Below are 22,164 nucleotides of genomic sequence, written 5' to 3' on the forward strand. Positions count from 1 at the left end.
TCTCATAATGAATACAAAGGGGAGCCTAAATATTTTATTCAAAAGTCTCATTATAAAAATAATCACTTAAAAACTTACTAAATATTAGAGTAGTCATAATATATATGTATAATGTAGCTATATATGTAGATTATATATGTATAATATATCAGAAGATATATATTTATACTCAAACATAAGCACAAATATATACAAAATCTGATATAGCACATCACTTTAGAGTCACGGGAAAGAAGGAGGGAAAGGAGGAGGAGGAAAAAAGGGGGAAGAAGGAGGAAAGGGAGAGGAGAAAAATGGGGAAGAAGAGGAGAAAGAAAACAGATTAATTCCATAAATATTTTTTTTTTTATAATTGAGCTTTAATGAATAGTAGGAAACAATTCAGCATTGCTTCCACTCTCCAAGGGTAGGTTTTCTTTGTTATAAATATTGTTAAATGTTTCCCCAGGCAAGTGAAATATTTTAATGTAGAACTATAGACAAAATATAAATGAATATTGGAGGATATGTATCAATGATGAGTTTGAGAACTTGAAAATCTTTTACCTTAATATTGTCTCTCCGAATTAATTATTTAATGAATATTTTATTATTATCATAAAGAAAAAGAACTGTGTTGGAAAGGGACAGGGAAGGCAATTAGCTGTATGTGATTATTTAAAAAAGAGCAAGTGGTAGGAACATGTGAAGGTATCTTTTTATTTTGATTATTTTCACATATCTGGTTACAGAAACTATCATCTTTTCAGTGCTTCAAAATGCACTAGAATATTAGTTACTGTATACAGGCAGGATTATTTTTTTACTTGTTTGTCTTGTTTTTACAGTTTGCTGCCTTATTCCTAGCACCTAACACCATACCTGATCTGATATATGGTAGATGCTCATTGATAGTTGTTGAATGAGAGATCATTTTTGGAGAAGTGTTCTTGTATTAATTCTTGTTCGCAAAGCTAATGGAAAAGAAACTATCAGGTTAAAAACTGTTTGCTCCTAATAATTATTTTCATCAAATGAAAACACTTCCAGTCATGAGATCAACACAAGAAAGCATTTCATAGAATAAAACATGCAGCCATAAATATATGGAAAAGTTATAGTCATTGTTTATACACATACTAAAAAAATAACTCTATATTGAGTAGTATGTAACCTAAAATTAGAGAAAATAGCTGACATTTTGCTCAACGAATTATTACTTGCAATAGCCCCAATTGGGGAAACATCTATATTTTCTCATATTCTTAGGGCTTTTGACGTGTGTTGCTAAGTTGCCTATTCACCTATTGATATGTCTACAAGCACCTTACCACATATATTCCCGGAACAACTGTAAATTATTGTGCATTAAAAAATCATTTTCAGTTATGACAGCCTAGTGAACGATATCTGGTTATCAGTTGATCACAATTAACATTGGACTACATAAATGCAATTATTGATTACTTGTATTTCCTCCTTTGAAAGTTTCTAGGCATAACAGCTTTTTTCAGTTTCTCTATTACTATTTTTTCAAATGACCATTTTATCTCTTTTTTGTTTAAGGATATCAGATTTTTATTTCACTATTTTTTGGAAAATTATATTCTCTCACATTTTTTTTGCCTAAGTCTTTTGTTTTGAAATTTTATGATTTTTGACATGCAGAAATCTTATATTTATTTAAGCTAATCTTTATATATGGATATATATACACATATATATTCACACCCTTCAAAAATAATTTGTGCATATTATAATTCTTCAAAATATATCTTTGAGTAATATCTTATTTTAAAATATATTTTGAGACACATACATTATCTACATTTTGCAGTAGGAATTTAATCTCTCCAGCATCATTATTGAAACAAATTGATCCTCTACCTACAGGTGTCAACAGCTGAATATTTGCTTCACTTGCATTTCTTCTGAGGCCTTCTTTGGTGTTCCATTGATTCATTTTTTTGAGAATGTATAGTGCATTGCTCTTACTCATTTTTATTTTTCTGATGTTAGAGATAAAAATATTCAATTGTCATTTGTTAAATAAATCATTACATTCAATGGTTCAAAAATGTTTCAAACTAATTGAGAAGCTGTACATTTAGAATTGTTACTTCCACCCAATCCTCACTCATCTTGAGACCACTACATTACTATGTTTTTGTTATTATATTACTTTTTCTTCACACAAATAAAGCAAACAGGAATATGTACTTATATTTCTTCCTCTTACAAAAAGTTGACAATCCATAGAGAGTGTTCTTCAGGTAACGTAGCATTATAGCCTGCAATTTTTCTGTATCTGTGTGTTTAAACCGCAGTTTATTTAACTTGTTTTTATTTGTGGAAGCTTTAATAGTTTCTAGTCTTCTGCTGTTACAAATGATGTAACAGAGAAACACTTTACAAATGGACTTTATTATTGTGCAGATGTATCTTTACTATAAAACATGCAAGGTAGTACTCATATGTCAAAATTTTCATTACTTAGTCTAACGTATTCATGGTTTTACGTCAGAAAATTTGGAGAGCTGGTATTGGGAGGGCAAGTCTTCTTTATCCTGAGAAAATCTGGCCTTAGCTGCGGCTAAGTTAGAGGAAAATAAAGCATGGAGAATTTACTACAGTTCTGAACTGCCTCTGCTTACAAATGATACATGGCACCTCTTATTATAATCTGTTGGCTGGAATCAAGAACATGCCCACCAACCCAACACTAAAGAAGTAGGTTGAGAAACATTTCAAAGTACATGGAAAATGCAAAATTACTTTCTGTACAATGGTTAAACCAAATAGAACCAAATAGTCCTTTGCTTATTTCTTCCCACACATTCTGCCAAACAGAAGCAAATCTCTATCCAGTAATTGTACCCAATGAGAATCTCATGTATTTTTCAAACTACTAGCATAAAACAGGCACACTCAAGAGGTAACTGGAAAAAGTCTAATGAGAGAGAGTTACACAAGGTGGTATTTATACAGGAGTTGGGATGATTAAGGGAAATGTAAAGAACGGTGAAGCGCCTGCCCTGAACATGAAGCAGCAGCAAGCAATCAATGCGTCTTTTACCCCTTAGACGTGAAGGGATAAAGAAGGGAACGGCTATCAGAACGCTCTTAGAAGTACAGTTGTGTAATGCATGACCAGAAGCTGTGGACAGTAGTAGAGAAATACACATGTTTAAAAACAAAACAATACAAAAACACCACCACCAACAATAAAAAACACACAAACCCTCAAACGAGCAGAGAGAAACACAGAGAAATAAGAAACCTGATATGTATCTCTCTTTCATCTTCCTCTAGCGTCCGATGTGTGCATTCCATGGGCTGATCACAACTAGCAGCAGAGGCAAGACAACCAGATTGATGAAGTCCATGGAGGTCAGCCTCTGCGACACAGCAGGATTGGGATGGGGGGAAGGTAAGTCTGGGATGAGCAAATAGGGAATATCCAGTTCATCACAAACCCTCAGGTAATGTCACATAGTTTCTTCATATGTTCAAATGTGGTTCCTTTGAGTCCGGAGCTCAATGGTCTAAAATGACAGGGCATCAGCTTTCATCTCTCCATAAATTCATGCAGAAAATGCATGGTAGATCAAAGGCAGGATTACTACATTCACTAACAGGCAAATATATCAAGCACTTGTCCACAGAAATTTTGGAATTCCTGCTGGGAAGACAGAGTGAAGCTGTTCTATCCTGGGGAGTTCTCCTTTGTCTCTAGCAAGAGTGCGAGGAGATACATAAAACAAGCAAATGTGATAATGTAGATTCTCTGTGTAATATAAGTGCCTGACATGAAGCTTTTTGTTGTTGATGGTGGTGTTGTATGAGCGGTTGACATTAGGTTTTTTTTATGGCCAGGAAATTTTTATTAAAAGACAGTCATCTTGAATAAATATATTATTAGTTCTGTGACCCAACTACTAGCAAAACAACCAGGCATGGAATTAGGCCACCCCCGCCATGAAGTTTCCTTTCGCAAAAAAGCCTTAGTTAACTGAGATACTTGACAGCTTGAGGGACCCTGCTTTTACATCCCCAACCCTAATTCCTGCTCTTATGCTTTAAATTAGCTGGTGAAAAGTGAACGCATGAAACTCTATAAACACTCCACACTTGAACCCTAATAAAGGCAGAACCCCAAGTTCAGGGTTGTCTGTCTCTCTGTCCGTCCCTTTCTCTCTCCATCTTCTATGTCTCTCACCCCCTTCTCTCTACCTTGCCTTTACTCTGTGCCTTTGGCATGCCATATTCCCTCCAGGACGTGTGAGTTATAAATCTTGTTCTTCGAAGTTCCTTGATGATTTCTTGCCGAAATGTGTCCTATAACCAAAATAAAAATCATATGAGCCAGTGCAGCCACAGTATTAGCAATCTTGAAGATTCACTACAAATCCAGAATAGGCAAAGGTATAGAAACATAAAATAAATGACTGATTGCTTATGGCTTGGAAGGTAGCTGGGATCATAAGGTGGTGAAAGCTAAAGGGTACTGGATTTTTTTTTAAGGTTTTACTATTTTAGAGTAGCTTAGGTTGCCAACAAGACTGAGAGGGAGGGAGAGATCCCATCTCTCCCCCTATATCCCACACACATTATCCCATTATCAACAATCAGCCTACTTTTTTTTTTTCTACCAAAACGGTAAGCTACTTTGACACATCATAATCACCTAAAGTCTATAGTTCACCTTAGGGTTCACTCTTGGTGTTATTCATCCTATGGGTTTGAATGAATATATAATGACATACATACATCATTATTATATCATACAGAGTATTTTCGCTGTTCTAAAAATCCTCTGTGCTCTACCTATTCATTTTTCCAACCACCCCGACCCCAGCTGACTACAGATACTTTTATTGTCTCCAGAGTTTTATCTTTTCCAGAATGTCACATATTTGGAATCATGTAGCCTTCTCTATTTGTTTCTATTTCTTACTAAAATGTTAATATATATGCTAATATACTAGTACTGAAAGTTCTTCATTGTCTTTTTGTGGCTTGATAGCTCATTTATTTTTAGTGCTAGATAAATATTTATTCATTCATTCATTCATCCATTCACTCATTCACTCTTCTACTCAAGGCCATGTTGGTTTTTTCCAACTTTTGGCAAATTAAACTGAAGCTGCTATAAACATACATGTGCCAGTTTTTGTGTGGGCACGATTTTCTATTTATTTGAGTAAATACCAAGGAGAATGTGGCTAGATTATATATTAAGAGTATGTTTAGTTTTGCGAGAAACTTTGAAATTGTCTTCCAAGTGCCTGTTCCACTTTTGATCCTCACCAATAGTGTGTGAAATTTCCTCTTGCTTCCTATCCTTACTAGGACCTGGTGTTGTCAGTGTTCTGGATTTTGGCCATTCTAGTAAGTGTGTGCAGGTATCTCCCTGTTATTTTCATTTTCACTTACCTGATAACATATATTGTGAAGCATTTTTTAATACGTGTATCTGCCATTTGTGTATTATCTTTGGTAAAGTATCAGTTAAGGTCTTTGGCTTATTTTTATTTATTATTATCATTATTTTTAAAGATTTATTTATTTTTATTTTACATAAAGAGAATGTGCAAGCAGGGGGAGGGACAAAGAAAGAGGGAGAGTGAGAATCCTTAAGCAGATTCCCCACTGTGCATGGAGCCAAATGGGAGGCTTGATTCCAGGACCCCAGATTATGACCCACGCCAAAATCAAGAGTCAGATGCTTAACCAACTGAGTCACCCAAGTGCCCCTAACCTATCTTTGGCTTATTTTAAAATCGAGCTGTTTGTTTTCCTATTATTGAGTTTTAAGACTTCTTGGCATATTTAAGGGGCCCCTGAATGCTCAGTCGATTAAGTGACCAATTCTTGGTTTGGCTCAAGTCATAATCACATAGGTAGTGAGGTAGAATGGGAGCCTGGCGTTCCTTCCCCACACTGAGCCCCACCTCAGGGTCTGAGCTCAGCAAGGAGTCTTCTTGAGGATTCTCTTCCTTTGCTCCTACCCCCACTCATGCTTCCCATGCATCTTCTTTCACTCTCTTTCTTTCTAAAATAAATAAATAAATCTTGTAAATAAAAAAGAGTTCTTTGTATATTTTGGATAATGGTTTTTTATCAGGTGCATTTTTTGGAAAAAAATATTACCCATTCTGTGGCTTATCTTCTAATTCTCTGGATATTGATTTTCATTGAGCAAAAGCTTTTAAATTTAATGAAATTCAGCTTATCTTTTTTTTTTTCATGGATCTTGCCTTTGGTGGTGTGGTAAAAAGACCTTATGATAGCCAAGGTAATCTAGGTTTTCTCATATACTCTCTTCATGGAGTTTTATACTGTTCTTTTTCACATGTAGGTGAGTTATTTTTTGTAAAGGGTACAAGATTTGTGTCTAGGCCCATGTTTTTGCAGATGATTGCCCAATTTTTCAGCATCATTTTTTGCAGAGACTATCTTTATTGTATTACCTTTTCTCCTTTGTCAAAGATCAGTTGACTGTATTTATGGAGATCTATTTCTGGGATCTCTGTTTTGGCCCATTACTCTATTTGTCTGTTCTTTTGTCAATGCCACACTGCCTTGATTACTATAGCTGAGTAGTAAGTCTTAAAACCAAGTAGCATCTGCCCTCCAACTCTGTTGTTCTCCCTCAATAGTGTGTTGGCTATTCTAGATATTTTGTCTCTCCATATAAATTTTAGAATTAATTTTTGATACATATAAAATAACCTGATGGGATTTTAATTGGTATTACATTGATAGCTCCCTCTATCCCCCCTTTATATATATATATATATATATATATATATATATATTACATTTTCATAATATTGAATCATCTTGTCCATAAAAATAGAATATATCTCCATTTATTTAGTTTTTGTTTGTTTTTTTGTTCATCTAAGTATTTCATTTTTTTACTTATTTATTTGTTTATTTATTCAGAGAAAGAGAGAGAGAGAGAGAGAGAGAGGCAGAGACACAGGTAGAGGGAGAATCAGGCTCCATGCAGGGAGCCTGATGTGGCACTCGATGTCGGGTCTCCAGGATCAGGCCCTGGGCCGAAGGTGGTGCTAAACCACTGAGCCACCTGGGCTGCCCTAAGTATTTCAATTTTGAGACTGTTAATGTAAATGTTATTGTGGGTCTTTTTTTTCCAATTTTTTATGTAAATTACAGTTAACCATTCAATATTAGTTTCAGGTTCAGAACCTAGTGATTCATCACTTACATACAATACCCCATGCTCATCAAAAGTGGTCTCCTTAATACCCATCCCCCATGTAATGCATCCCCTGCTCACCTGGGAAGAGTGATCATCAGTTCCTTCTATGTAGCTAAGTGTCTTTTTCCTGGTTTGCCTCTCTTTTACCCCCTGTTCATCTGTTCTGCTTCTTAAGTTCCATATATGAGTGCAATCATAAGGCATTTATCTTACTTGACTGACTTACTTTGCTTAGCATAATACTCCATAGCTCCATCCACGTTGTTGCAAATGGAAAGATTTCATTCTTTTTATGGCTGAGTAATATCCCATTTATTTATATATACACATTTGCTTATCTATTCATCAGTCGATGGCATTTGGGCTCTTTCCATAATTTGGCTATTGTTGATAGTGTTGCTATAAACACTGGGGTGAATGTATCCCTTCGAATTAGTATTTTTATATCCTTTGGGTTAATACACAGTAGTGCAATTCCTTGATCATAAGGTAGTTCTATTTTTAACTTTTTCAGGAAATTCTGTACTATTTTTCAGAGTGGCTATACCGGTTTTCATTTCCACCAACAGTGTGAGAGGTTTCCCCTTAAAATACAACATCCATTCATAATAAAAACCCTCAGCAAAGTAGGGATAGAGGGAATCTATATCAATATCACAAAGGTCATATGTGAAAAACCCGCAGCTAATATCATTGTCTGTGGGGAAAACAGAGCTTTTCCTCTATGGTTAAAAACAAGACAGTGTGGTCCACTCTCACCCATTGTTATTTAACATAGCAGTGGAAGTCCTACCCTCAACAGTCAGACAGCAAAAAGAAATAAAACACATCCAAATTGGCAAGGGAGAAATCAAACTTTCACTATTTACAGATGACATCATACTCTATACGGAAAACCTAAAAGACTCTACCAAAAAGTTGCTAGAACTGGCACGCAAGTTCGGTACAGTCACAGGGTAGAAAATCAATATACAGATATCTGTTGCATTTCTATACATCAATAGTGAAACAGCAGAAAGAGGAATTAAAGAATTGATTCATTTACAGTTGCACTCAAATCCATAAGATATTTGGAGTAAACTCAACGAAAGAGGTGAAAGTCCTGTATTCTGAAAACTATAATATACTGATGAAAGAAACTAAAGAGGATGCAAAGAAATGGAAAAACATTCCATGCTCATGGATCAAAAGAACATATATTGTTAACATATCTATACTACTGAAAGCAATCTACATATTTAATACAATTCCTATCAAAATACCACCAGGATTTTTCACAGTGCTAGAACACACAATCCTAAAATTTGTATGGAACTAGAAGAGACCTTGAATAGCGAAAGCAATCTTGAAAAAGAAAAACAAAGCTGCAGGCATCACAATTCTGGACTTCAAGCTGTATTACAGAGCTGTAGTGATTAAGACAGTGTGGTACTGGCACAAAAACAGACCAAAATCAGTGGAACAGAGTAGAGAACCCGGAAATGGATTCTGACAACTATATGGTCAGCTGATCAACAAAGCAGGAAAGAATACCCACTGGAAAAAAAGTCACTTTAACAAAAAATAGTGCTGGGAAAACTGGACAGCAACATGCAGAAGAATGAAACTGGACCACTTTCTTACGTTCAAATGGATTAAAGATCTAAATGTGAGATCTGAAACCATCAAAATCCAAGAGGAGAACACAGGCAGCAACCTTTTTGACACCAATTGTAGCAACTTCTTATTACATATGTCTCCTGAAGGGAAAGAAAAACAAAAATAGACTATTGGGATTCATCAATGTAAAAAGCTTTTGCACAGTGAAGGAAACAATCAACAAAACTAAAAGGCAACCTTGTAGAATAGGAGAAGATATTTGTTAATGACATATCTGATAAAGGGTTAGTATCCAAAATCTATAAAGAACTTATCAAACTCAACACCCAAAAAATGAATCATCCAGTTAAGAAATGAGGAGAAGACATGAATGGACATTTTTCCAAAGAAGACATAGAGATGGCTAACAGACTCAACATCAATGAAAACATGCTCAACATCAATCATCAGGGAATTACAAATCAAAAGTACAAAAGATCTCATTTCACACCTGTCAGAATGGCTAAAATTAACAACATAGGAGACAAGTGTTGGCTAGGCATTGTGTTTTTAATTTCAAATTCCACTTGTTCATTGCTGGCATGTAGGAAATCAGTTGACCTTTGTATATTAACCTGTCATTCTGTAGCCTCGCTATACTCATTTAATAGTTCCAGAAATATTTTTGTTGAATTTTCAGACTTCTACATAGATAGGTGTGGAGTGAAGAGAAATTAAGAAAAATGGAGTGCTTTGGCATGTTTCAAAATGGTTTCTCTTCCCCTTCCCTGCTGTAAGCCCCAGGGAATTTTTTTAATAGTATTTATTGTGGGAATCTGATGGAGCTCCTAGAAGTGAGTCTAACAGTATTGTGGGAGTTTCTTCTATGACTAGATCCCCTTGGAGTTTTTAATCCCCAGAGTTGCTTGCTCTGAGACTCCAGAAATTCAAGTTTTCAAGTACAAGTACAGTTCAAATTTTCATCTCAGGCCTGGTTCCTACAGGTGTTTCCGCTTGTGAGTGTCTGCTCCAGGTAAGCTATGACTCCCTCCTGTTATTCATTCACCTTTCTATATATCCAATCTTGGGATCAGTGATTTTTCCTGTGTCTTCCCCCTCTTAAAGATCTGAGAAGAGTTGATTTTTAAGTCTATTCAGCTTGTTTACTTGTTGTTAGGACAGAGAGTTGACTTCTCAGCTTCCTATGTGCAGAACTGTAAATCACAGTTCCAGTAATGAAAATGTTCTAAAATCGTGGAGATGGTTGTACATATCTCTGAATAGGAAAAGACCAATGAATTGTACATTTTAAATGGGTGAATAGTGTGGTATGTGAGATATGGCTCAACAAAGTTGTTAAAAAATATTTGGATTCTAAACAATATAAATGTTTTGTATGCCTGTGTCCCTGAGGTGTTATACCAGTCTTTCTAGAGAATATGTGCAAACGTTGTGATTTATGGTGAACACCTGTTCTCCTGGGTTTCTGGAGCCTCAGAAACTGGTCTTGTAGGCAATGGCTATATACCTACGTGGTGGACCACCAATAAAAGCCTTGGTGTTGTAGGCTCAGGTGACCTCACTGGTAGACAATACTTCAAACAGGTTTCCTCATCTTGTTGCTAGGGAAATTAACCATGTCCTCTACTGAGGGAGAACTTTCGGGAGCTTACATCTGGATTCCTTCAGACTTTGCCCCATGTACTATTTTCCTTTAATCATTTTGCTTTATAAAAAATCACTTTGCTTTTTGTCCATTTGCTGTAATAAGCCATAATTATGTGTACAAGAACTTCTGAGCCCTGTGGGTTCTAGCAAATCACTGAATCTGGTGATAGTCTTGGAAACCTCTGACATAGCTGCTTCGGGAAAGTCTTATGTAGAGATCAGCAGCCCTCTTCCTTATCTGGAACACGTAGGAGCAAAGATTGTAAAGATGTGAAAAGGGAGTGTGTAGAAAACTCATGCCTATCTTTAATCCTCACTTGAAAGTGACACAGAGATTGGGAATTATAGGGTTCCTCACTGCTGGACAGGGCATCTTGGCAACGTAAGGTAAAATATGAACTCTGGTGAGTGATGCTGCAGGCAGGCAGGTGCGCCGCTCCCTACACTTAGCCTCCCCCCGCCCCCTGCCCTCTCTCCCTTTGCTGCTGAGAGCGTTGGAGAATGTGCTGCAGCTGGTGCGTGGGCAGGTGCAGCCACCATCTGCTCTCGGAGTCCGCATGCGCACAAGCACCTCGCACCCAGGATCTGGCCCAGGCCCCACGGATCCCAGAACCTGCCGGGGACGTGGCTAACCCCGCCCCCTCGCGGTGGCGATTGGCTGAACCGTTCCTGAGGGCGAGGCGCGGTCAAGGCGGGCGAGGGTCTCCCCTGTGAAGTCGGGGCGAGACGTGTCCAAGGAGGTGAGACCGTGGGAGGGGTGTGGGCGGGGGTCGGGTCCTCCCTGCCCCAAGGGTCCTTGAGAAGCCAGTTGGTTTCTCCCGGCGCTTGTCTCCTCCCACCGCCTCCTCTCATTGGCCAGGCCCGGGAGGCGGGTGCGCTCCCATTGGCCGGGGGCTGTGTCTGTCCCTGCCAGGGTGGGGGCGGGGTCTCCGCCGCGCTGAGCTTGCCCTTGGGTCTGGCGCTGGGTAGAGCTGCTGCCGCCGCCGCCGCCGCCGCCGCCGCCGGTGCCTCTGCTGCTGCTGCAGCTCGAGCATCCGGGAGCCGCCGCCGCCGGTGCCTCTGCTGCTGCTGCTGCTGCAGCTCGAGCATCCGGGAGCCGCCGCCGCCAGCGCTGCGTCCACCGCCGCCGCCTCCCCTGCCAGGACCCCGAGACACCCCGAGCGCGAGCGGCGGCTGCTGCTTGCCTGCGCCCCCTCTGCCCCCCCTCCCTTCCGTGACCTGCCCACCCCTGCAGCCCTCGCCTGCACCTTCTCCAACACCCCGGATTCCTGCACCACCTGCTCGGGCAGCCCCGGCGGGCTCTGGGACTTGCGGTGCGAGCCGAGGGGAAGGCGAGCTCCGACCCGGTGCCTGCCTGACGGGCTGTCGCGGCTGCACCACCACCAGCAGCAGCAGCAGCAGCAGGAGACACTCTTCCGCCCACCGCAACCCCATTCTGCGGGTGCGTCGCAGCTGCCGCTTCTGCTGCCTCCAGTCCGGGTCCGAGGGTTCGAGCACCGCAGCGGGGACCGAGGGTCCAGCCAGGAGGACGCCGGCGGCCCCTGCACTCTGGGGCCCCCGTCACCAGCATCTTCTCGCCCCCTCGTTCCTTCCCAGCCCCTTAGAGAAGGGACCGTGACCTGGAGACGCGGCGCCGTCCTCCGCTTCTACAGCGTCTGCGGGCTCCTCTACCAGGTCATCCCCGCCCCGCCGAGGGAGCATCAGCTTCACGCCCTTCCCCATCACGCCCACTGCACCCCGCATTTCCACTCTGCCCCTTCCAGTCCCCTAGTCCCCGGCGATGTGCACCCCCCCCCCTACTCCCCGGTGCGGCAGGGGCGGCGGCAGTTGGCTCCAGCCCTCGGGTCTCCGGCCCTGGCTCAGCCTTGCGCTCCCAGCAGGCAGCCCCGTGCGCGGCCCCTTCCGCCTCTTCACCCACCTGAGCTGCCTCCATACCTCACTCAGTCCCCGCCAGCAGCACCCCCCACCCCTCCCGCCTTCCGGCGGGCACTTGGCGCCTTCTCTGAACATCACACCCTCCCACCCACCCCCACCGGCCACCTCCCACATCACGCTCCTGACCCGCCCTCTCCACCCTCCTCCTCGCTCTCACCTCCCCCTTTCCGGGTCGCCTTGCTCTTTTCTCTGCTTCCCACCATCACATCCGTGTGTCTTTGAAAAGTGAGTGAGAGCCTGGGAGCGAGCTACGGAGACGGCGAGAACAGCAGCAGCGGCAGCGCCATGTGCACTGCAGTGACATCCCCGGGGGCAGGTGTGTCGTGAGACGTGTCATGCACCTCCGAAAGGAGAGGAGACTGTCTGGGATGTAAAAGAGCGAGAGAAAGGAAGAAGGAAAAGAAAAAGAAAAAGGGGGTAAGGAGAGAGAGAATAAATCAAGAAATAAACAAGGGAAAGGGGAAGGGAAAAGTTAAAAGACTCAAAGCTACTTTATCAACAAGCCTGTTTTTTAAAATTAATCAGCCTGTCTGGTTTTCTTTTCCTCTCTGTTCTTTTTTTTTGTTTTCCTTTTTTCTTTAAGCAAAGAAATCTACGCACCTAAGCAGTTACTTTACTGCGAAGGGATTTCCCCTCGGATTCCCGACCTCTCTATGGCTCTGCTCCTGCCGCTTCTTTCCGTCATTAATATTGTCCTTTCACGTGCAATGTACGAACCCCTGCGACCGCGGTGGGGGGAACCGCACAAAACGCTGTTATGATGCAAATCACTGGGTTTGGATGCAGAGCGGCTGGGGAACCGGGGTGCACTTTTCCTCAGATCCTCCCTCTTGCAGGAGGAGGAGGGGGCCCTGTGGAAGGGGAGGAGGACGCGGGTGATGAAGTGAATGGCCATGTGCGGAGTAGGAGGGCGTGGGGAGAGCGCACTTGGGGGGTGGTGAGGCGGGGGCGGCAGGCCAGGGCTGGGGGGGCCGGGCCGGGGGGAGGAAAGTTGTTGCTTTGAAGAGAGGAGTCATACAGGGATGCGGGAGTGAGATACAGGAAGGATGGATGGGAAATGATGGACTATAGGATTTTCAAAGCTAGGTGACTCTTGATTTCTTGCTAAATCTTTGCCCACCTCTAACCCCTCTGTCGTCATTTCTGTAGTTGTGGGAAGGATAAGTTGATCAAATGTATTTGTCCCTTGGTAAAATGAATCTGGAAGTAAGACACAAGTAGACCGCAGGCGTGCAAAACCCAATTGGCCTTTGGAGGATTTAAATGAGGTCAATGAACCGTCTTTCAGCAAGTCCTTGGAATGCATCCTGCCTCCTATCTTGCAGGATATGGACTGGGATGGATTTTATTTATGCATATTTATGATGTGAAGGAAAACAGAGTGGACAGAGTTTTTCTGAATTAACTAACTGACCTTGCGGAGGTATTTCTTACCATCTTTTTTGTGTTTTATGTTAAATGTAAATTCCAGATATGAAATGTGCCAGCATCCCCGAGAAAGCCGGCAGCCTTCTCCCTGCTTACGCTGCCTCCTCCCATTTCCCACCATTCGCACTCCCACCTTCTCACAAGTACCCCGGGAGGCTGACACATCACTTGGGTCTCTAATCCATGCTGAAACGTGTTCCTAGATGCCCTATTTCACCTCTCAGTAACTTGCATTTCTCAACTCTGCATGTGTGTGTGTGTGTGTGTGTGTGTGCGCGCGCGCGCGCGTGCTCTCTACGCAGGGTAGTGGGAGTGTGATGTGGGGAAATCAGTTAATTCGGTGATTGCGATGAAAACTCGACACCGCTGGATGTGTTTTCCCTGCCAATCTGTGCGTGCTGGCCCCGGCACGTCATTGCACACACTGCTGGGCTGGTGTGAGATTATTTATTATAGAGCATGTGGGCAAAGGACTGCACTTGGGGGTCGCCTCCTCTGCCTTCAACATTTCCCATGAATTGTCGATTCACTGCAGTGCAAAATAACTGTCTGCTGGTGTCTCATTCTCTCAGCCTGGAGGAGGATTTTCTCTCTCTCTACCCGGAGAGATTCCATCAGCTGCATTCTCTTTTATTAAAAACATGGGTCTCTTGTATTAAGTATGTAAGCCAATTATTTAAAAAGTGCTGCTTTTCACAGCAGATTAGAGGTGGTGGTGCAAGGGGTGTGGGCATGCCAGAGAAAATGCACCACTGCAACCCACAGCAGCACCAGCATCAGGTCCAAGTATATAAATAAATAAGCGTCCTCTACAGCAACCAGGGAGAAAGCACCAGCCCAACAGGGTCTGTGTACTTATGAGCATCTTAGATCAGGCCATGTTAAGACACCAAAGGACAGAAGAGGATTTAAAAGGAAAAAAAAAAAAAAAACTAGAGGGGGAGGGGGTGCAAAGCACCATTGGATTGTAGTCTCATGTTTATGGCTGCCTCACATTGATCAAACACTGCTCCACAGACACATCGCACTTTGTTGATATTGTCAGTTCCTGCTCAAACAAATTGCTCAGGCCTTCCTTGTTTTACTCTTGGCCAAAAACATTGCTTCAGGGTTGAGGTTGTTTCTCCCAGCATCCTACACTTTTATTAGGACTTGGTTAGGTTGTAAAATGAAAAGCTTTATTTCCTGGACACAGATTAAACACTTAGCAGGTCTTTCCTTTCCATGTGCAGAGAAAGAAGGGTGGCGGCGGAACTAGTGAGCAACTAACTGATTTTGGCTAGAGGGAGTCTGTTCTGCCTGCTGGTAGTTATGACTAGGCAAATGCTATAGGCAGCCTATAGCTTCTTATTTTTAGCTTTATCGGAACTATGGTGGTATCTGTGACTTAAGTAATACTGATCAATTAATTTAGCATTTCTATTATTATCCCCTTTCTTGCACTATGCCTTATTTTAGACAAGAAGACTCATTTGAACGTATCTTCTCTGTGTTTTATATTGTCACCAATATTTTACTCTTTCTGGGAAGCAAAATCAACCTTTTGGCTTGTTAATATGTAAAGTTAATGAGCCAGTGGTGAGAATCAAGTCAATGATAAAATAAGTTAAAAAAAATAGTACTATTCTAAAAATCTACCATTTTGTCTTCAGTGGATTCTTAGGAAATGAAAATGAATCATTAGAAGGAAATAAATATGTTTCTGACCAAAGCACAACTCGCAATGTATAGACTAGATAGACTAGACTAGATAACAAAAATTTGCTTCTGTGTTAGTTTATGGGGCATCCTTGTTTATTTTCCTCCATCACAGGTAGGGGAAAAATCTGGAATGAGGGTACAGAACAGTTTAGAGAAATGAATTTCTTTAGAAGGAGGCGTGCAAAAGCTTGCCACCTGGAACTAAAACCTCTCTTGGTTACAGAGCAGATCCAGTTCAATTGCTAACCCTGGCTGAAGCTGTGTCCCCTTTCCATGCCTGAGGGGGCACTGCAAAGATGGAGACTGTCTTGTTTAGCACAAGAAAACGGTCCTAGAAAGGGCAAAGAAGAAAGGACAAAATACAACCAGAAAATAGACATACATAGAGATTTTGTTGAGAACTTTGTTTCCTTTTTAGATTTAGTCTTACAGAAAAACACATCCAACACAAATACTGGGATTTTAGTGTTTGGTTTTGTCTTGTTTTATTTTCCATGAGATATTTTGATGAATGATCTGTTATTTTAGAAAGACTTTCAAATTGAAGGTCAATTGGACATGCATAGTACTTGCCTTAGTGAATACACTGAACATAAACTTCCCCTTACATTTTTAGAAAGTGTATTATAAAGTACAAACACACCTACATACACTTAATAAAATACTGATAACTTAATGCTTCTCAAAAGCCTCTCTCTCCCATTCATTTCCTTCTATTTGTAATAGCCTTAGTCTTGTTGAGCTCATTTCTTATGTTGAATGCAAGAACCCTATTCCTCCCTTTCTTGATTAACAACTGAAACTTTAAAGAGTAGAATCTGTACATAAGAGCCAAAGACTATGATTTAAATGGTCAAACCCCAAACACTTAGTAATTAGGAAAATCTCCCTGCAAATATGGGGAGTCTCTGGGCAGATTTTCTATCAAGATATGGAAACTTACTTCATTGTCTTCACCATTTCTACAACTATTAGAACTGTGGGAGCATAACATGACCAAAGTAAGCATTGATTGAGAGGCCTCTTTCTGCTTTCTCCCCTGAAAGATCAGATACTTGAGAACTATTTGCCCCACGTTGAAATAGTGAGATGCCATTTTTTTTTTTAATGAAAAAAATTACTTGAATTACTTAAGGAGCAAATGGAAGTACAAAAATGCTGGAAGAAATGTGAGTCATGCATTTTAAAGTGACGTAAAATCAATATCAAATAATATTAATTTTCTTTTTAAAATGAGAAATCTATGGGGTATCAGATGGTTGAGACAAGTAAGGTTTATTTATTATGAAGGATTTGGGGTACATTCATAATATAAATAGACCTATCGTATTGATGTTTTATTTGATAACACTGATGTGCGTTCCACGAGATTTATTGAGAAGGCGTCCTCATTTTAATAGGCTCATTGAATAACCTTGGCAAAACCACCCAATGTGTAACAGCTGGCTTAGTAGGCTGAGGAAGTGGTGAGAAATCACAAACTGAGGAAGCCAAACTCAAAAGCTGAAGTTAGAGTTCTTTGTGGAATTGGCAGGTATTGGTTTTTTGGTCCTCCTAGAACAGCTCTAGTGCCCAATGACTACTAAACTTAAGCTTCCTGAGGGCAAGCCCTGAGCCTTTGTCATCTGTGCAATCTTCTTATTCTCAATTTAGTAGATACATAATAAATAGTGTTGGCATGAATAGGTATGTCCTAATGGACTTAAGTAGCTGCATCTCTTCATAATATGTCAGCACTTAAACTTTTTTAAGTTGTTGGACCCTGGCTCACGGGTGCCAACGTGTCCAGGTGACTCTGACCCCAGACAGGCAGATGCAATTAGCAAGAGGGTTTATTGAACGTTTGTGCAAATGGGCTCTCTGCCTCCCAGGAGGAAGAGAGCCCAATTAGCAATTACAGGCATCTTTTAAAGGTAAAAGAAAAAAAAAAAAAACCTCTTAAAGACAAAAGAACCTTGGCAGTAGCATAGCATTCAGGTTATCGATTTCTCAGGTCAACATGAACCTATTCAGGGACATTCCAATCAGGGAGTGGGGGGAAATGGTTTTCTTATCACAAACAGAATGCTTTTTGTTGCTAAAACTTCAGGAAGGCACCTGGATGGGCTGCCTCTGGATTAGGGCTGGTACTACTTAAAGGGGGGGGGGGGGGGTTTCTTCAGTATCTTTATAATTTGGGAGCTGTCAGGGATGGGATGTGATGTGAGGAAAAGGCAAGAGTTTGTTTTCTTTGCACTCAGTTATTTTCTCTTACCCTTTTTATGAGGGTTAAAAAGTATATTTTTGAATAAATTTTCTTAGGCTTTAACAATGATTAACGTTTCCCCTTAAAAACACACAAGCAAGATATACATTTCTGAATTTGTGATAGAGCTGAGCATCTATTCTGAATCTTCTTTTGTGCTTATGAAACTAAGTAATGAGACCCTTCCACTACACGAATAGACACAGGGCTGAAGTTGTAAAGGGATCTGCCTTAGAGAGGGCTGGCTACTAATTATTTACATTCTATTTTAGAGGTCTTTGAAGTAAATATTAAGACAGTCATTATTCAACATTTGATATAACTCTAAGTCAACAAATAGTTTTTACTTGAATCTTTAAATTATCTTTCAGCCACTTGAATGCTGAACAGGAAGCTCCAATTTAGCGATAAACAGTCATTCTGGGGGCTAGATGCAGAGGTCATTAGAGATTAGAAAATAAAAATATTTATTTTTAAATAAAATAAATATTTTATCCCATTGTTATTTTGTTTATTTTTAAATAAAATAAATATTTTATCCCACTGTTATTTTGTTTATTTTTAAATAAAATAAATATTTTATCCCACTGTTATTTTGTTTATTTTGTATTATTTTGTATTTTGCTTTGAGAAATAAAAAAATCTCAGAGCTAAGTATGATCAAGTAGTGCAAATCACTTCACATTAAGAAAGCAACAGTTCTTATTGGTCAAATTGATCCCCTAACAATTTTATGTTTTTGATGATGGCTTATTTACAGTAACGGCGCACTCATTGTTTATCTAAAGTCATCTTTGGGAATAGAGCAAGAAAGCACCTTTCCTGACAAGCATGTGCTGCCAACTGTTAAGTGTATAGCTGTTATATTGATTCAGTATGATTTATAAAAAACAATTAATTTGTTCTTATAGAGAAATATTTTTGGCTTCTTTGTTAAAAGTGTTTGCCTTTCAAAATGCAAGTGACTCCCTTAAGGTTTACTTAAACATCCAAACTCAAATTTATGGTGTGTAAAATACATTTTTACTCTCTTAATGAATTCATATTTGATGTTAGCTTGTCCTCTATCCCCTCTGGGGGAAAATGCCCATGACACCTACGTATCTTCCATTCATTCTCATACCTTATATGCCCCCTACTTTCCAATCTTAAGTAGTAGATTTAGGTTGAAATGAGAGATGGTTAGAATATTTGTGTTAAAAAGCAAACAAAAAATATACAATAAGCTTGTCTAATTGTCACTCCTTTGCTGCTCTCTATTTTCTCTTTTTTTTAATTTTTTATTTACTTATGATAGTCACAGAGAGAGAGAGAGAGAGAGAGAGAGAGAGAGAGGCAGAGACACAGGCAGAGGGAGAAGCAGGCTCCATGCACCGGGAGCCTGATGTGGGATTCGATCCCGGGTCTCCAGGATCGTGCCCTGGGCCAAAGGCAGGCGCCAAACCGCTGCGCCACCCAGGGATCCCTGCTCTCTATTTTCTATTTTGAAGTCTGAGTAACACAGTAACTCAGCTTCCTTTGCACTGTCCAGGAATATAATATCCCCCCAGTCCCGACCATACTCCTAACCTGAAAGACCTATTAAAAGTAATTAATGAGGAATGAAGAGTGGTTCAAGAAAGGGAGATTTGCTAAAGCCTATGTGCTGAATACGTACAGTTTGGGTGATTTTCCTTTTGACCTCCACAATGCATACCCCAATGTTTTAGCAAGGATAAAACTCCTATAATGTGCTTTTGCTTGTTTTTGTTATTGCTATTATTGCGTTTTGTGAGAGTTCAAACTCCTTACTTTCATAATGAAATGGCAAAAAGGAGAGGCAAGGAAGGTGAGTCAGCCAGCCAAACACACAGAAACACCTGGCAAAGCTGACTAAATTAGCATATGCTAGGGTGAGTATTTCCCTCTGTTGTTACATAATCCCTTTCTAATAGGAAATCTGTTCTCATACTTAACCCTTTCAGGAGGGTTGACATTCTCCCACTGTTATTTTGTTTATTTTGTATTATTTATTTTCTCATGAATTGTGTAAACCATCTATTGAGGGGCTTTTATGTCAAATTCTTCCCCCCCCCCCTTCAGTGTTTCTGTATACAAATGTTCCATTCTGTGCCCAACTTCAGGATTCAAGAATCAACTTTTCTATAGCTTTCACTGAGAGGATCTAATTAGCATTTTGGGCTCTCTTTACTCATGTGCAGCTTCCTTTAGAAAATGTATTAGTTCTATGAGGTTCCCCTAAGGATTCATAATACTCTAGCTTGTTACATGTACTGTGGTATTCAGTGTGCCTTAATTATGCACGTGGCCTCATTTCAAAGCCTTTTCAAGGATCATGTGGGATAGAACAGGAGTGTGGCTGTAAGTTCACCGTCATGTATTAATGTGTAGGTGGTATTCAGAGAAGGATGTTTCTGAAGGCAATTATATACCCATGACTCCAGTATAGCAAGCAGCTACATTCTACACTTACTAGTTACCCTGCCAAGGCAGAATGAAATTCACCATTGTGATACATAATACAGTATCTGTTATTTCTAAGTAGTTCTTTGGCCTGGGAATGAAATAAAATAATGAGTGAAAATGTGTATCCCTTATCTTGAATAGGGATTGTCCCTTTCACTCTCTCAAAACAAGAATCAAAAATTGTTCCTAAATCAATACTCTATTCCATAACTAGTCCGTTAACACATTTGCTGTGGTGGGATCTTCAAGTTACGCTGGTTATTATTTGAGGCTATAGATTTTTAGATAGTATTAATTGCCTTCAACTGCATGGGCTGCCAAATGTCAGTGCACTGTCAAATCTGAGACATGATTTTTTCGATTTTTGTTTTGGATGCAATTTGAACAACTGTGAAACTATATAGGGACATTGAACCCAACAGAGCAAGAGGAGAGAAAGAGAAAGAAAGACAAATGTTTTTTAAATAGGGACTTCATTTGTGGAGGGATGGTTATAAGAATTGGCTCATTTAGTACATGTCACCACTTATATGGAGGATATTTTCCTGCATTGCACGAGTTTGAAGGCATACTTATCTTAATTGTACCTTTTGACTTGCATTGGCCTATGTGTCATATCATCAGAAAACTTCAGTTTGACTTGTAAGTACACTTTTTTCTTTTATTTATGACTACTGCAATCAAAAGCATTTTGTATATACTAACTAACTTTGATATATACTAACAATTTTAACCAATTTTTGTTTTGAAGACGCGCAGAAATGGCACCTCGTAAGGGGAAGGAAAAGAAGGAAGAACAGGTCATCAGCCTTGGACCTCAAGTTGCTGAAGGAGAAAATGTGTTTGGTGTCTGCCACATATTTGCATCCTTCAATGACACTTTTGTCCATGTCACTGATCTTTCTGGCAAGGAAACCATCTGTCGTGTAACTGGTGGGATGAAGGTGAAGGCTGACCGAGATGAGTCTTCTCCCTACGCTGCCATGTTGGCTGCCCAGGATGTAGCCCAGAGGTGCAAGGAGCTGGGTATCACTGCTCTCCACATCAAACTCCGAGCCACAGGAGGAAATAGAACCAAGACCCCTGGACCTGGGGCCCAGTCAGCCCTCAGAGCCCTTGCCCGCTCAGGAATGAAGATTGGGCGGATTGAGGATGTCACCCCCATCCCCTCCGATAGCACCCGCAGGAAGGGGGGTCGCCGTGGTCGCCGTCTGTGAACAGGATTCTTCAAACTGAAAATAGTTTGAAAATAGTTTGAAAATAGTTTGAAAATAGTTTAACAGAAAATTGTTAATAAATTGCCTTTGTGTAAGCTAAAAAAAAAAACTTTGAAACTTTGTAAGCACATTATTTGAGCCACATTATTATTTGAAAGCCACATTATTATTAATGATAGTTTAAAAAAATACTGGTCTCCAGTAACTCACTGGAGTTTTTTATTAAGAAAAATTTTGGCCAACATCTGATGTGTTTAAGTAGACAAAAGAATGCCATCTGCCCTTGATATTTGAAACATTTTATTTTGTCTATGCTGTGATCTATATAACCCCTTTGTGTATTTTTATTATAGTATTTTGAATGTTTGGTATTTATCTGTCTGTTTGTTCTACTGGATTATAAACCCATAAAGTACAGGGTCTTATTCTTCATTTTATTTCAAGTGCTTAATCTAAGGTCTGGTCTGTGTCTTTTTTTTTTTTTTTTTTTTAATGTTTTCATTCTACTGATTGATTAGTTCTCTTCCAATCCATTTAATCCTGACACATCTCTTTACTTGGATCCAAATAATATTTAAGTATTTATGTTATAACTGCCAAAGTGCCAATACACTATTCTGAATAGAATAAATATTTGCAATGAATGTTTATTCGTATTTAAGGTACAGAGAGAGTACAAAAAAATGGCTACTAAGAAACACAAACAATTCTGAATA

General features: G+C 40.1%; 1 protein-coding gene and 1 long non-coding RNA gene across 5 annotated transcripts; one reads left to right on the forward strand and one right to left on the reverse strand.

Moving 5' to 3' along the window:
• Window positions 1-675: 675 nt before the first annotated feature.
• On the reverse strand, window positions 676-12,687 carry LOC140596640 (uncharacterized). Of its 2 annotated transcripts, none has more exons than XR_011998535.1 (2): window positions 12,549-12,687; window positions 676-4,317 (listed from the first exon to the last, which is right to left on the reverse strand). It is a non-coding gene; the product is annotated as an uncharacterized lncRNA (long non-coding RNA). The 2 variants fall into 2 exon arrangements; XR_011998534.1 differs by lacking the exon at window positions 676-4,317 and adding an exon at window positions 7,498-8,949 and having other exon boundaries at window positions 12,549-12,684.
• LOC140596639 (small ribosomal subunit protein uS11) lies at window positions 11,055-21,904 on the forward strand. Of its 3 annotated transcripts, XM_072745157.1 has the most exons (3): window positions 12,671-12,808; window positions 12,975-13,100; window positions 20,983-21,904. In XM_072745157.1, exons 2-3 carry the CDS (start codon window positions 13,045-13,047, stop codon window positions 21,446-21,448), a joined length of 522 nt encoding a protein of 173 aa, XP_072601258.1. In that variant the 5' UTR covers window positions 12,671-12,808; window positions 12,975-13,044; the 3' UTR covers window positions 21,449-21,904. The 3 variants fall into 3 exon arrangements, with proteins under 3 accessions (XP_072601260.1, XP_072601259.1, XP_072601258.1); XM_072745159.1 differs by lacking the exons at window positions 12,671-12,808; window positions 12,975-13,100 and adding an exon at window positions 11,055-11,196; XM_072745158.1 differs by lacking the exon at window positions 12,975-13,100 and having other exon boundaries at window positions 11,852-12,808.
• The last annotated feature ends 260 nt before the right edge of the window (window positions 21,905-22,164 follow it).

This window comes from Vulpes vulpes, unplaced genomic scaffold (genome assembly GCF_048418805.1).
Source record: "Vulpes vulpes isolate BD-2025 unplaced genomic scaffold, VulVul3 Bu000000655, whole genome shotgun sequence".
Lineage (NCBI taxonomy): Eukaryota > Metazoa > Chordata > Mammalia > Carnivora > Canidae > Vulpes > Vulpes vulpes.